General features: G+C 47.7%; 1 protein-coding gene across 1 annotated transcript; it reads right to left on the bottom strand.

Annotated features, from left to right (window-relative positions):
• Window positions 1-1360: 1360 nt before the first annotated feature.
• enc1 (ectodermal-neural cortex 1) lies at window positions 1361-13702 on the bottom strand. Its single transcript, XM_076016273.1, has 3 exons — window positions 13573-13702; window positions 7124-8939; window positions 1361-4548 (listed from the first exon to the last, which is right to left on the bottom strand). Exon 2 carries the CDS (start codon window positions 8931-8933, stop codon window positions 7158-7160), a length of 1776 nt encoding a protein of 591 aa, XP_075872388.1. The 5' UTR covers window positions 8934-8939; window positions 13573-13702; the 3' UTR covers window positions 1361-4548; window positions 7124-7157.
• Window positions 13703-16755: the final 3053 nt, after the last annotated feature.

Raw genomic sequence — 16755 nt, forward strand, 5'->3', positions numbered from 1 at the left:
TGAGGGGGGGACTTATTTATTGGTTCTTTGGAATCAAAAATGTGACCTTCTGATCCGTTTAAAATTAGCGATGGGAAACTTTTCTTTTAACCATCTCAGATTTACACGATCTTCACTCGCCATCTCCGAGTCGGCCGAGGGGGACGGAATGTGCTCATACAATTCCCAGCCAGTCCCCTGCTTTTTCACACCACTAAAAGCACTGATTCGAAACAGGAAAATGAGGCATTTCAATGTGGAAACAAACGAGTGGGAAGATTTATCTCGAGCGGGCGACTCGTTCAATCGGTTGGTGGGAGAAAGCGAAGCAACTGGTTGACGGCTCAGCCGGATCAGTTGCTTGCTCTACAAGGCTAATAATACAGCCTTGATATATTCAAACAAGTGCAACCAGAACAGCAGTCGCACAACAGTGACAAGCTGTCCTGTCCCTTTGGCAGTCAGCCAGCTGTCAGCATCGACAGCCAGTCATTGAATAAAGACTCGGTAAAGTCGGCAAAAACTCTTCCTCAACTTGCAAACAGTTCCTTCAGCGGAGCTCTGCAACCTCGACCCCCCCGGTACTGGCGGCAGTCGGCAACAATGTGCCGCTTTGCCCCCCATTCACCCCCCCTCCCCTCCTCCCCTCCCCCTTCCTCTCCCTCACTGCACGGTGTCCTTTTGTGAAGAACACACAAGGGTCAAGATCCAGAAAAACCGGTGCTTCTCGAGCCTCGTGTCACCAGCAGCCGTGGAATGCAAACACACGAGCAGAGGTGAGGGGGGGGTTGGATACGCTCGCTCGCTCGCTCGCTCGCTCCAAAGCAGGGGAAATAAAAAAAGCGGGTGGGGGAGGGGGCATGCAGAACCCGAGCGGCCGAGTGATGCACTCGCGCTGATGAAGAGTGCGCAAGGGGGCGTAGGGAAGACAGCGAGAGGGCGCACGGGCCAAGCCAAGGAATGGAAGGGGGGTGGGGGGGGGCTGCTTTTTAGGATTTCACGTTCTCCTCCAGCCCCCACGGTTTGCAGATAAAGGTTGCCGTTGCCAAGGTGACTCGACGGAAAAAAGGAAAGTATGTGGCTGCTCCCACTCTCAGTCGGAGAGGCTCGGGAGCCTCGAGGCACAGATAAGATGATTTCGCCCCCCCTCCTCCCCCCCTGCAACCCCTCACTCCCCCCCCGGGGACAAAAGATGCACGCATGATATACTGCAGCTACCTCCGGAACACTCATGCATTCACTCTGGAGCCGGCAAAATATGTGAAACACGCGGTAATGAGAGAGAAAGAGCAGGATAGTGTGGCTGGAAAAGCCAAATCATCCCCACGCTGCAGGCTGACGACAAAAAAAAGAAAAAAAAACAACCAAAAGACGCAGACGGTCAAGAGGAAAAAACTCTTTATGTTTATTAGCCATGAATTTCACATTGTGAAAAGAATCACATGTACAAAATAACGCAGTAAAAATTAGAAAATAAACTTTTACATGACAAAAGATGAAACACATTGACAGCATTTTTTTTTTCTCTCATTCTTGCAATTTACATCGTCGTCGTGTCAGTACAAAGACTCAGCGCTCCGATCTTGCCCCCCCCCCCTGGCCCCCCCCGCCCCCCAAATAAATCAGAAGATAAGAGGAGGGCAAGAGCAGAAATAGGAAATGCCACTCAGCAATTAGCTGCAAATTGAAGGAGAATTCATTAGCCGCTGTTGCCGGGGAAACTCGGGGCAGGGAGAGGGGAATGAAAGGCTCTTATCTGATTGGTGGGACCTGGAGGCTTCGGCGTTCAGTGGTCAGAGGAGGTCAAGATTATGGAGCAGTGAAAAGGCCCCCCCCCCCCGGCGCAGAAGTCAAGAAATTTGCCGATAAAAAGGAGGGACTTTGGCGGGTGGCTACTGGAGCGCGGGGGGTGGGGGGGGGGGGGGGGAGATTTTGTGAATCCGTGAGGAAAGACGCTTGAAAAAATAGGCATATATATTTACACACACATCACCAAAACGTTACCTCGTACATTGAAATTGAATGATTCCGTTAATATTCAACTGCAGGATGTCAATGTTCAGGTCACTAAGACGGACACAGAGACAGAAACACTGATTTAAGTTAAGCAAGTCATTTCCCGATGCAAGTCTTTAAGACATTCTCTCTCTCTCTCTCTCTCTCTCTCTTTTTTTTGGTCTTCAGGAACTCGCTTGTTCTTTTTTCTTTTCTTTTTTTTTTTCAGTATCATCATTATTATTATTTTATGAAGTTTTTTTATGTGCGTCATTGACACTAATGGTGAAAAAAAGCACTGTGGTGTCCGCCCTTATCAACGCACAGCTTACTGGGAGAGACTCTTTTTCCTACCAAATGGTTTTGGAGGGCAACGCCCCCCCCACCCAGCCCCCACCCCCTGCCCCCTCCAGCCCCCCAGGGAGCGACACTCCTCCAGCTGTCCCAGCAGACAGCTGTGAAGACGGTCGCATTCTCAGCCGTGTCAGGGTGACTGCGAGCTGTCCTTGACAGTCCACCCTTGAGCATTGCACAGTTTCTGTAACTTTGTTAAAGGTCCCATATTGGACAAAAATTCACCTCATCAGTGTTTGGAGTCCCAATGGAGTCCCTGGAAATCTAAAAACCCAACTTTGACTCATTCCCTAAAAAGCAGAGTAAGTAACCAGGCTGTAAACAGAGGGCTAAGCTTGGTGTTTTCTGGAGCTCGATCATGTTTTGGGTTTTTTTTCTTTCTTAATCGTTCATCATGCAAGATTATTCCACTGGAGTCCAGGATGAAAATTAAAGAGGGGAAAACTGCTCTAATATGGGGCCGTTAATGTTTTGGGGATTTCTGTCCAGGCTGGAAGCAATGTGGCCACATTAAAGCCGACAGGAAATCCATCCAAAGTCACATTAACCCAGCTTAGAAGCCCAGTGGTTTCTGGGCTTTTCTAACATAGTTTAAAAAATAAAAATAAACCCCAGCAGAGGTGCGTCTACATCTTTTTTGTTTTCTATATTTCTTTTTTTTTTTTTTAAAAAAAAGGACAAGCTCCTCCTTGGAAAAAAAGTCTTCACTGTGCAAAATGCAGTCCCAACTGAAATCAAAACCAAAAACCAAAAATGAAACCACGACACCTTGCCATGCACGACACAACCCAAACGTACATTCGCACGAGAATGCAGGCAGAAAGAGAAATAAATAAAGGTTGAACATACAAACATAACACAGTAATCATTGTCATATAAATTAAGACACATTGCAGCAAGTCCAACAAGGTTGTTGTTTGTTTTGTTGTTTTTTTCTTCGCTTTTTTTCAGTCCGGGTTAAGGTGATGGGTTTGGTGACGGGTTCACCGTGACAATGCAGGAGAGTTCGTACCAAGGTGTTACAGAGTCACTCGGCACGGACACGCTCGAAGGGTGTCAGCTATGACTCAGCAAGCCAAGGCGCCACTTTTGATGGGGATAATAGGAGCACGGCACGGCCGGGCCTTTGCAGCATTGAGAGCTCAGCTGGATGCGGCAACGAGGAAAGAAAAAAGAAAGAAAAAGAAAAATCCTAAACGCCGCGAATTAGCGCCCCCCCCCCCCCCCCGGGCCTGGTGGGTTATTTAACCGGCGCTCAAAGCGGCAGCAAGAGCAGAAAGCGGCAAGCATGTAAGGTCACGACCTCCCCAGGGAAGGGAGGATGAGGAGGGGGTGTGTACAAGTTGACCCCTTCCGTCCTCCTCACGGTCGGATGGCGCCGCCCATCAACACCTTGTGGCCTGCAGCGTTTACAAGAAGCACGAAACCCGGCTGTCAGAAGCGCATCTTGGAGAGAAGAAGCGGGGTAAGAAAATGTACAAAAAGCTTAATAAACAGAGTGAAGGGGGATAGGTTCTCCTTCATTGTGCCTTTTCTTTTTCTTTATAACAAACTTTTTTTTTTTTTTTCTCTTTTTAAACAAACCAGCTACACTCAATCAAGAGTTGCGTTCGTTCCACCGCGCAGCACACCGATCATCACCGCCCCCCCGCCTCCATCTTAATTAAAAACATCCCTCACGGTATTGCTGCAAGCCTCCACACACAAAGAGTGGTTCTTTCTTCCTCTCGCACAAAACACAACAAGTTTAGAACCCGGTGAGAAAAAAGCAGTTTGGTTTTTTTTTTTGTTTTTCTATTTTGTTTTTTTAAGTGATATGTTTTGCAGTCCTCACACGGAAGCATGGAAAGCGCTGACATGCCAGACGCACCGCAAGGTTGGAGTCCTGTACTCTGCGCGTACAAGCAGCTGTTTGTCCACTTTGTTTGTTTGCGTACAGGATTGGCTGCCGCCGGCGCATTCCTCCGCTTCCCCACCAATCGAAAGCCGGGTGTGGGGAGAATTCTATTCCAGAAAAAAAAAAGCATCTGGGCTTCTACATCCTCTGCTTCTGCATCTTTGGGTGACGGTGCGATGATGATACGGCTGTCTGAACATCGCTGCTTTTTTTTTGTAACACGTATGTATTCTTTTTTTTCTTTTTTTAATTTCTTCAGGAGAAAAAGGTGATGTGTGTGCGCTTCTTCACAGTTTGGAGTCCAGGAGGGCGGTGGAAGCCACCTAAGGAGAAGAGAAGAGGCAGAAAACCGTGGTGAAAAACGAGATGAATTTGCCATCGACATGAGTTTAAATGCATACATGCTCTTCAAAGGAGCGCTTACATGTTGCGCAAAAAAAATTTAAAATAGAATAAAATCGGCCATGGACTGCTCATCAGCAGTGTCAGCGGAGGGTCTGGTTATGTCATGGCTGAGCAGCTTCCATCTACAATGTCCTCACTGTGCTCCGGACGTGGCAACCCTCTTGTCGCATCACTGTACTTCACTTCCCCAGACGCATAGTTGAGTCCACTGGCCGTGCACTCCCCCCCATAATATCCAATGATTCACTTAACACAGAGAACACGCTGTGCACCATGTTTAAACCGTTTAAGTTTTCATGCTAGCAATGGAGCAGGAAACTCGACAAGGCCGATCCGGTTACATAAGAAGTCGTTTATTGACATTTGTTCCGCATGTGTTCATTTGGTCATGGGCCTAGAAGATGCATATGGGTCTATGGTGATGTCACCAATGCGATTCAACAAGCAGTGTCATTAAAAACCTTTTGCTCTCATAAATTATGGACTTCTACCCAAACACCCGCATGACTCTGGGTGAAGTCATCAGATCTGTTTGCTTACATTACTTCCCATAACACTGGGAGTTTTAAATCTTGCAAGTCATTAGCACAGGCAGCATGGAGGAGTTGAAGCCATACCATCATCGCCAAGTAAGAAAAGTCAAAATCTTGCTTTGCTTTTTTTTTTCTTCTCACCTCCTCTGAAAGCCTGCCAGATGATTTTTTTTTTTTTAATCCAAAACGAGGAAGAGACGCTGAAGTTGCTCCCAGGGGAGAGAAGTGGGAGAGAGAAAAAAAACCCCTGAGAGAGAGAGTCTTCTCTTGAAGCTACAATCCCCTTCTGTGAGGTCTCACATACTTCCTTTCCCCTCTCCCTTTCATTCCTTAACAGTCAGCCCTCTTTATCGTTCCTCCACATTTCGTCCTTTCACCGCATTCAGCCGAGCAGGCTGTCAGTTGCCATGACAGGCAGGCGCGGGGAAAGAACCCAACAAATTCCGTATGAAATTAGCGGGGGGATTATAGCCTTCACCGAACGTGCTATGTGGCGTTTAGGGGATGAGTCACTTACAAATAAAGAAAAATAAGTCTTAAGAGACATTTCATCCCTGCCCGGTGGAGGGATGGTGTGGTATCGCAGCAGTCAGACAGCAGTCAGGCAGCAGTCAGGCAGCTCCCAGCCGAGCTGGACGGCTTTGGGGTTGCTCTTCTTCCCCTGGTCTTATCAGAAGTCGGCAAACACTTTTTTAAACAAATCAACAAAATGAAATGAACTGCCTGCGCTGGATTGACTGGTCTCGGGGGCGCAGGAGACCGTGCGACGGGACTGGGAGCCCTGCAGATTTGCAGAATGATCGGGTTTGCCAGCTGACTACACATGCTCCACATACGTCTGGCCGGTTCAACATCAGCGCAGGAGAGCCGAGGTTAGCGAGAGGCCAGGGAGACGTGGCTGGACGGAGGAGGCTGACGGCTGAGGCCGAGGATGGATTTCTGCAGAGAGGCCCACTGCTGATCGTGGGTGATGTTTGCTGGGATGGCGGGTGGTCTCTCCGGACCGCCCCCCTCCTCACATCTCCTGTCGCCACTTTTCTGAGTCACCTCCACTTGCAGACGGTGATGAATGGCTGCCGACACTGCCCCGGCTCACCGGCCGCCTCGCCCTCCCCGCTTTAAAGATGGTAACCTTATCAAAGGGAAGGCGACCAAGAGTGGAATTAGCCTCACCAGGGGTAGTGTGGCCTGCTGCTGTGTGGCTGGTCTAATTGGCAGACCCCTTTCCCCCCGCCATGGAGGGATTTCCCTCACAGGGGCAATAAAAGTATCCTATTCTCTTTCAATTACCCTCTCTGTCCTTCAGCCCATCCCCACAGCCACATAACTCACTTAACTAATGCACACAAGCCCGCATCAATACCCCCAACGGTCCACTTCCCCGAAGGCTGCTTCCTCGTCCCAGCTAAATCTTCTTCTTAATTTAAGTTCCGACATTTGTTATTTGCACTCGCCTATTCATTTATGGCGGGCTGCAGCCTTGCCAAGACGTTTGTCTCCTTTAAATTACCCAATGTTTTGCACACAATCCATGAAAAAGCGCTTCCAGCGTGGTATTGTGTCCCCCTTTGCCCTGCAGCATTGTTTAAACCACCAAGGACAAAAATGCAATAAAAAAAACCAAAATCAATATTTATGCGGCTGAGCCAGGAATTTTAGGCCGTCTTTTATCCCTGCCAAAAGCTTGCACTACATTTCACCGTGCAGTCAGAGACTCTGGTTTGTGTTTGGATAGAAGTGACTAATGTATAGCCTTGAGCTTTTGCAGCAGAGGAGGAGGCTGCACAGACGAGTTTCAGTTAACTTTTCCACTGAATGCCTCTCGAGTCTTTCATTCCAAAACTTCTGGTCTTCTTGTCCCTCAATTGCTGACACACAAAAAACATTACCTGAGGCAGTGCACCTGATTTTACAGGTTTTGCGAAACAAAACTTTGGCAAATGAACACAAGTGAACTCACCTCACGAGTGGGGCGTAGGTGGAGGCTTCTGGACTCAAGCAGGAAGGTGCTTCCAGGTGCTGACGAAAGCGGTAGGAATGAGGGAGTACGGCACGGTAGTGATGCTGTTCCAGGCATCCAACGTGGGGTCGTAACAGTCCAGAGTTTTGCACCGCTGTGTGCCAAAATAGCCCCCGACCACGTACAGTTTGTTTCCCGACGCTACGGCCTGACAGCTCATCCGCTTCGCGGTCACGTCCCCCACTTTAGTCCACTGGTAGTTCTCACTGCTGAACTTGTAAGCAGAGCAGGCCGAGAACTCTGTGTCCCCGCCCATGACAAATATCTGGTTGCCAAGCACAGCAGCGGCCGTGTATCGCCATGGTTGCGGGCAGGAGGCGGGCACCGTCCACCGGTTTTCCTGTGGGTCGTAGCACTGCACTTTGGGCAGTTTGTCGTGCGTGACACTTGTCCCTCCGAAGGCGAAGAGCTTCAGCTTGACGCTAACTACGGCTGCGTTGCTCACACCCTCTCTTAGTGGCGCCACCATGGTCCACTTGTTAGCCACCGGGTCAAACTGCTCGACCTGTTTGAGTGAAACAGACGGCGAGGCCGGGAGGCAGCCAGTGGCTGCAGTGTGGCCTCCGACGACGTAGAGGCAGTGTTTGAGCTCCGCGGAGCCATGGCCGAACCTGGCGATGAGCATGGGCGCCGCCTTTGACCATTCCTCGTGGACTGTGTCGTAGACCCAGACGTCTTTGGATACGCCATTCTCTGAGCCTCTCCCTCCAGTGATGTACACTTTGCAGCCGATGGCACAGGCACTAAACTCCTTCCTGGGGCTGGGTATGTCTGCCTTGGGGATGATCTCTTTGGCCTTTTGGTCCACCAGGTACAACTTGTCGCACATGAACGTTTGCCCGCCCAGAAGAAAGAGCGCGTGGCTGGTTTTTCTGGGCCGAGCGCACGGACTGTTGACAACGCCGTCATTCTGCAGGATCTTCAATTTGCATCGGATAGCTTCGTCCACCAGCTCCTTGCTTTTTGGCTGGGCATTGATTAGCTCCTCCATGGAGACATTTTCCATGAGAAAAATGGCGGGCAGGAGAGCCAGACGGACGGTTTTCAGGAGCTCGGGCAGGTGGCAGTGCCTCTTTTCTAGGTCGTAGTTGATCCAGTTCATGGCGGCTTCATAAACCAGCCTCTCGTCTTCGGTCTCCAGCTCCTCGTGCGACAGGAGCTGCACCACCATGTCTTTGGGCAGTTGGAGGAAATCCTCAGTTTTGCAAATGGCCGGGAAGTTGCTGAGGCACATGCCCCAAGAAAGCTCAGACAACTTGGTGCACTGGTGGGCGTCGGACAGCAGCAGCATGCCAAGGCAGTTAGTTGGGTGGAGGTTCCTTTCCAGAAATTCGGCACACGCGTCCCGGATGTCCTGAAACTCCAGCATGTCCCCGGCCTCCAGCAGTGACTCGGCATTCTCCTCATTGATGACCACTCGCGATGAATAGGCGTAGTCTAGCAGAAGCTCTAAAACCTCCGGGTGGATGGAGTCACGAAAGTCGACCTCACTTGCCTGGCTCTCCCGTAGCCCGCCGCTGAACATGGCCTCGAAATAGCGGCTGCAGGCAGCCAGCACCGCGCGGTGGCACGGGAAGGAGCGGCTGCCGGCATGGAGGAGCACATCAGTGAAAAGCCTCTGCTGCCGCAAAGAGTTGAGGTGCATGAGGACGCTGTCAGCGTAGGAGGACTTGTGGAACAGGTAGATGTTCATTGAGCCAGTGCTGGCTCTTGATTTTCGGTTCTCATGGACGCACACGGACATTTTCATTGAATCCTAGAAAGAGAGAAGAAGAAAAAAAGCAATCGTTTTAAAAATGTGTTTTGTCATTATTTTTGATGTCAGTATTTCAAGTCCTGTAAGGTTCCACGACGGTGAGAACCTTATAGCAAGAGGTATTCCTGTGAAGAAATGGGATGCAAGTACAAGTATGTCTGCCGCGCTGTCAAGGCACAGTGAAAGGACATAAATCACAGATAATTAGCGTTGTAAAAAGTTATCTTCCACCGTTTGAACACCACTCCTGTTCCACCATCAATCAGCACATTCATTAAGTCAAGCTCATAACCCTTCCACCCACTTTTCCACAAGACATTACTCTTATACAAATCAAACTTGCGTTTCGACCACAGCACACATCAAGGTCTTCAATTATTCCATTTGCCGATTTACCCTGCAACTCTTTCTAACGAAAAGGGCATTTAGCGAGAGTTCAAGCCTTTATAAGTTGCAGAACAGGATATGTCACAGGGGTCACAGGGGTCAAGAAGATTACCCGTTTCTTTCTACAGAAACTAGCTGTTGCCTCGGGCCATGCTCTTTGAGCGACAATTCCCCCCAAACGTTCCTTTAGCGTAGCCATCTCAGCGGAAGCCGTTTCAGAGTTAGACTTCGTCTTTAGGAATTAACTGCTCCTTCCTCCACCAAGTGGCAGCCTTGCTGTCCTTGGCCCGTCCTCATTCAGCACTCGCTCTCATTGCACCCAATTTCCAGACCTGTCAAGTGCCTTTCTCACTCCCTCTGCAGAGTCCCCATCTGACCTAGTATATCCACAGCTGTCAGATGATCACAGTCACTTAAGAGTTCTCTTTGAGATGTCCTCTGCATTATTTATTCAAACAGCGGGGGGGGAAAAAAACATAGGAACAATGTGACCAATCGCCAGTCTTTTCTATTAGCATCAAGAGCAATTCACTGACATGACAAGTGTGAATGGGATAAAACTAAATTGAAAAAAATATCAACGCTATCCATTAAGTGAAATGATATTTAATATAGTTAAATATATAAATGCATGTAAACACATTTTAATTACAACATTGGCAACATTTACTTTACTAAATGCTAAATATAAGTGCCTCTACTCTGTTAATGTTCTTCACAGAGAAGGTTAAAGCAATCTTTGCTACTTGCGCCTCTTTCAAGAAAGTGTGTGACCAAATGTTTCCAGTTCTGCAAATCAGCCATGTGTGGTGTCACGGAGGGTGCCGACTCCCCTCCAGAGTTAGTGACCACACCCCCCGCCAGATGTTTGTGACACACTTTGAGACAATCATGCGTTTGTCCTCCTCCAAACATGTGGAAGTTACAATATCCAATCTTAGCTGGAATCTAAAACCCAGCGTTTTCGCCCCAGGCTGTAAATACACACGGCGTTTCCTGGACATCTAGACAGTTTTTTGTACTCAAGTTGGGTGAAAAAAAATAAAGATGTGAAAAGGGGGGTGACATGGGACCTTAACCATCAACACTGCCAATGTGAAATAGACACAGTATCTGGCCAGATAAGAGCACCGTCATAGTTTTAACTGTGAAGATGGGCACTATTTCAATGCTGACTGTCGAGATGACATCAGCGGCCAGAACAAGAGCGTTTTCCCAAGACCATAGGCTGCGATTGAGTCACGCTAACTTCACAACTCGAGGTGTCAGGACTGATCCCTCCACAGCCCAATTACAGAGATGAGAGGATGTTCTCCAATTTCCTTGAAGTTGCATCATCCACTCCTAAAAAAAACAATGTGCACACCTCGGTATCATGAAAAGCCAGGCGTTGGGGGAACAAATGAAGGACTAATGGGGACTTTCTTCTCAAGAGCGTTACTCAAACATTTGGCTACCACAGAGCTTTTATTGTCCTTCATTCCACAGGCACAATTAAACTCCTATCGGGCTAACTCCCCGAACCAGCTGCTCCGTGTAATGTTTTTATTCTCAAACAGGTTTTGGTGCAGCTGTTCACGGAAATAAGGGCGACCTGCAGCATGTGCTAGCGTAATATGTCCAGCATGGACAAGTGTGCAGATTTGATTACGGGCAATTCAAAGTTTCGCGTTTGAAGCATAAAACTGGTCCTGTGCGTGAATTTCACACCAAATATTGCACGGGTAGTAGTTTGTTGTAGCGCAGACGGAGGATATAGAATGGACACGCTGAGGTTAGTCAAACGCTTTGTCTTACATCATCAAACCCGTTTTTTAAATGTTGATACAATTCCAAGAAACAAATTTTTTTTACATAATGAACCTCTAATATGCATAGCTTCCCTGGAACTGCACAGTAGGGCTTCAGGCAAATAGTTTATTTTAAGGCATCTTGATGAAATTTTAAACCGACAGCAACCTTTGGTTCAACCTGACTGATGGCATTCCAGGCCCGGCAAGACTGGCTACTCGTCACCTTCTGGCCTCTGGCTCAGCTAAAATGAGAATACCCCCAAACACACACGCTCACACATACAAACACACACTCACACACGTTCACACACACTGACACTGCAGCTTATGTTTTCAAACTGGAAGTGTTAAGGGCGATGGCGAGTAAGTGCTGCTCATAAAGCAGGGCCTTTTCTTGAGAAGCGTTTCTTCACATGCACCGTGTCTCCTTGCTACTCTGCCTAACAACCTGTTGTCGGCACTGTTCATTTCCTCCAACGAAAATGAAAGAGCCGCTGCTCTTGGACCTCGGCAACGGCGAGTTTGCAGCGAGGCAGCGGATACTTGGGTTTGTTCGAGTCTCTACTTTCTACTCTCCACCTCTGTAATTTCCCCCCTGAGGTGACTTTGAATTTCACTTAATTTGCCTTTGATGTCCTATTCAGTGCTAGAATCATGGTAATCGACGCTTGTACATTCCTGTTTGCTTTCCTTCTTTACCGGCCCGTTCAATGATATACAACTACAACTGATTTTCCTTTCTTTGCGTTGCAAAATGTAAAAGCTCACCGTTCCAATTCTGTTAAGTAGGCTCCCATACAAAGCTGGAGTGCATGGGCAGGAAACACAAAGAGCAGTAAACAACGTACTTGTGGCCATTTGCATATTAAAGGATAAAGCCTGGATTAGAGGGTAAACCTGCCAGCACTGTGTTGACAAATTTGCGATTTAAATAGAAAATTAAGCTTTGTTACAAATTAGCCCCTTTGTGAAATGCCCGGGGTTTTTATTTATTTATTTATTTATTTTTTAAGGATCCATACCAAAACTAGTGAATAGCATTAAAGCTGGAATAGTTTTAAACGGTGATGTTCTGTGGATTCTTGCACAACTCATCCAGGCACCAATTTGGAGCACAGGGTGCATTAAGACGACCAAACTTCAGCCCGACGCACGTTAACGCAGATTATTGGGCAAATCAGATTACCGCTGCCTCATATAACCACACAAATCAGATTATTAGTTCAAACCGGTTGTTGACAGCGAAAGATGCCGCGGTTTCTGTTCAAACACCCCAAACAGGCTACGAAACACTAAGCGAGGGTTTCATTTCAATCAGTGACAATCTGAAGAGCTCACAATAAATTGTTGACAATAAGCTTCCTCCCCGTGACACTACGCAAAACTGAAATAATTTGCCTCTACCGCAATTTTGTCTGCACATAGTTTTGCATTTTTAATTATATATATATATATACATACATATGTATATATATCAATCTTCCTAAAGTGAAAAGCTGTACCACAAATACAGCAGCAGGACGGCTGTGATACAGTTCTCATCCTCATCCTCTCAATGAAAACAGACCCACATCAGTCAACACAAACCGGAAAGCACACAAGCCTCCCACTCTGCAACAAAAAAGGGAGAGAAAAAATAAAAGAGGAGAAGAAGAAGAAGAAGAAGAAAGAACCGAGGCATGCACACACTCAGCCCCTGGACTCTCTCCGAGGCCTGGCTGCTCCAAAAATTATTGCCAGGTGTCCACAGTCAAGCGTGGACTCAGAGGAGGAGGGCTTTGGATGGGGGGGGGGGGGGGGGGCTGAGAAACTTCAAAAGTAAACAAGGGGGGCTTACATGGGGCCAGCCCTGTACGACGGCCACTTTTGGGGGGGAGGCGGAGGAGGTGGTGGGCTTGACGCCGGAATGATGCACAAATAGCAGGAGCCACGGCCACAGCTCCATCAGTCTGCTTTGGTCGAATAAAGGGAGTTCGAGTTAACAGCGTCAAGTGCGCACATTGACGCCACTGGAGGGGGGGGGGGGGGGGGTTCCTGCACATAAGCTGCGTTTCAAAGGGAAGAGGCCATCAGCCCCCGGGTTTTCTCCCGTTACACCCCGAGCATGCAGCAAAGGAGCCGATTAGAAACACACACACACACACACGCGCGCGCGCGCACGTATCGGACGGACTGAAAACAAACGAACGGTGTCGTGAACGTCGCAAACCCAGAGCGCCTGAGATGGACTATCTGCTATCTGGTTCCGTTGTGCCTGCGGTTCCTTTTCCACCTCTCTGATGCGCTTTCCCCCGCCACAGCCCGGAGTTTGTCCGCCATCCACCAGGCAGGTGATCGCACACAGGAGTCCGCGCGGAGGGGCGAACGGCGGCACGGTTGAACCGATCGGCTACGATGTGCGTGTTTCTGTGTGCGTGTGTGTGTGTGTGTGTGTGTGTGTGTGTTTTACTCACCTCTTTGTCTGAAAGTAGGAGTTCAATCGTGTCCGCAGTCCCCGTCGAACATGCCACTTCGGAGAGAGCCACGATGCAAGCCGTGCGCCCGCGGACTGGAGCGACTCCTTTGTTATTATTCTTCTGCTCTCCTCTCTCCAAAACACCACAACCGCCCTCCGCTTCCAGCAAGATGCGGCGGGGGGTGGGGGGGGCAAAGACGCCGAGGCCGGTGCGATCGCTCCAAACTAGGTCGGGGTTTTTGTTTTGTTGTTGTTGTTGTTGTTTTTTTTTGCGGTTTACGTCCGATATATCAGCTGGTAAACGTTGGGCGAGCCGGGGGTGGAGCGAGGCGATCTGCTGCTGCGCTGCTCGCGAATGTGGCTCCTCCGCCCGCGCCGCGAGTCCACTTCTAGCAGCGATCGGTGGGTGTGTTTACAGCGGCAGGAGGGGGAGGGACGTCTCACTCCGGTCGGGAAATGTAAAACGACCGAGAGCGATCGCCCATTCGCCGAGGTGAGATCGCAAGTAAACGTTGCGCGTCGGGCTTTTTCAGAAATTGCCTTCAAATTTATTATGCCTGACCTTGAAGCGCGTTCCTTCAGTGAACTGAGGGAGTTGGAGTTGGCATTTCGATTTCAACTTTGTGCAAAATTTGTAAATGTGCACTTGTTCAAATGTTGCGTCCACATTAGGAGCCGCCCAATACAATTGTTATGAGAAGCATAGCTGAGTGGAATGGGAGAACATGAGAATTAGTGGACTACCATTTCCCCGTTTAAAGTCTATCACTGTTTTTACTTTACTGTATATTCCCGTGAAGACATATTGGAAAAAATATGCCATATTTTGCCTTTTGTAAATAACTCTACATTTTTTTTTTCTATGATGTTGTTACCACTGTATAATACTTTGGCTTTTTATTATCATCATCATCATCATCATCATCATAATAATAATAATAGTTACAGAACATGTAATTTATTGTTTTGTTTTTTTTCCCCAGTCTGGAAAAATGGCTAAACAGATTCTAGGTTTGATAATGAGAGCAGGGTCAACGCAGGTAGCCTAATGGGTGTGTTGTTGTTTTCATGGCTCTGCGACATTTAAAATACCGCAGCAGCCAATAAGATACGATTATGTTTGGTTGGGTCACCACAGGCTGAGCAGTAAATACCACGGACACAACATGTGTCGTCCTCGTATAGGATTATAAAGACATTATGGTTCTTTGTGGTCTGGAGAAGTAGGAAACAGAAAGTCCAATTTAACCCTGGACATCTTGAACGAGTCCTCATCGGTGGCCTTGCTGTGGCCCCTGTACTTTTGGCTCTCTAGTGTAGTCCAGACCCTGAGGCTGTAATGTTACTATTTATTTATTTTTATCACTTCGTATTGCACTAGGGTTGTGGTGATTATAGACCCCCCGCCCTGTTTCTCCTCGTAAGCGCTTTTTGAAATTGACAAAAATTACACCATTTTCAAAATACGGCATGTTAGCCTTTGAGCGAGATAAGCGCGAGGCCGCGCTTCCTCCTTTCACAAAGGAGGTAAAACAAACCTCTGAGTTCAACGATAAATCGGGGTTCCAGAAAACCCACTTTGTGCAACAGGCCCCTGGAAACTCAGCTTAATGCAATCCACGAGACAAGAGAGCCATCTAGTGGACAAAATATTTGTGAGCCCTATGGCGCGTGCCCTCTGGGGGCATAACCGCAACACAAGATACTGTTAGGCCAGTTGTCTTAATACTGTTATAAATTATTGCAGTTGTGGGATTGGTGTAGTTGGATAATTTACGTGTAATTACATGGTGAAGTCGGTGGCAAGTTATCAAATTTCCTGTGTCTAGTCAGAGGTGCACAAAATACCTGGTGGAAACAGCTTTGCACCACAAAATAGAAATAAGATGTGCATGAATTTCTCAGCCACCATTATTTTAGACTGCTGAGAAATGCAAGCACCCCTTTAATTGAACAGTTGAGCGAGAAATGCGAGGGAAAAAAAGAGAGTCTGTGCTCAATCAGAGCTACAGCTAATACGTGCCAGAAACAAGCTTTTCACAATAAAGTTACATTAAATCAACTTTCCTGTCCATGAGACTGTCTCCAGTACGGGTTACTTTTTAGTGATTTGTCGCGTGTTGGTTAATCCAGGAAAGAATCGGACAAAATACTACGTTTCAAAAAGGTTTGATACTGAAGAAACAAGCAATCATGGCCATGGATTCCCCGTTGGATGGTCAGAAGAGCAGCCCCAGATTAACCGAGATGGAAGTCTCCTGGCGACCCCCCACCAAGTGAGAATGAGAATCCTGTCTTCAGTCCGAGTTTATGTAGGATGAAGTCCTATCCCTTGCAATGAGGGGTCATGGTTCAAGCTTAACCCCTCTGATTGGCTTCCTCTCGACCCTCCCGATGGAAACATCTGATGCCCAGAGACTATGAGAGATTAAGAGAAAGAAGGAGGAATCGCCACCTAAACAGAAAAAGGTCAAACTCCCCTTCCTTCCGATGCAGGACAGTGATTTTTGGTTGAGTGTCCGCACACTCAGCATTTAAGAACAGTGCCTTATTTGAGCAACCACTCAACCGAGTACTCAAAGAACAGTACGCTGTGTATGAGTGACCACGGCCTCGTCATTACTGGTCACTTCCTGGACTTATGAACGTTTGCCTATGCTGCCTGCCAAAATCACTATTATTGATATACAGTGTTTGCTAGCACTGCAGGAACTGCTATAAGTTCTTTATTAAACTAATACATCTTCTTTATTAAATGACTTTTAATCACTTTTAATCCTAACAAATTACAAACTGCTCTCCTGCGTCGTCATATGCTGCCATGCACAAGTTATTTCTGCATGGCCTCTCTTTCTTTCTGTAGTTGATCCCTGTCCGAGTCCCTCTGGACGTTCAATTTAACTTTTACTACCTGATCCTAACTTCACTGTGAATGTCAGCAGTAGATAGGTGTTTTCATATCCGAGTGCAGACTTTAAGTCAGATGTTCCTGCTTCAACAGTCAGAGAGACATGTAAAGTCCTCTGACGAGGAGAAATGATTTCTTACTCTGCTTATCGGGAAAAAACGCACGGCTGAAAAGAGCTTTGGTCTTCATAGAGAGATATCACACACAAAGTGTGACAAACGCCACTTCGGACAAGCTACTCTCATTCTGATTTGGAAGAGTGTCTTTTGACTC

Source organism: Nelusetta ayraudi, unplaced genomic scaffold, assembly GCF_046127955.1.
Source record: "Nelusetta ayraudi isolate G7.1 ecotype Tasmania unplaced genomic scaffold, CSIRO-AGI_Nayr_v1 ptg000221l, whole genome shotgun sequence".
Classification (NCBI taxonomy): domain Eukaryota; kingdom Metazoa; phylum Chordata; class Actinopteri; order Tetraodontiformes; family Monacanthidae; genus Nelusetta; species Nelusetta ayraudi.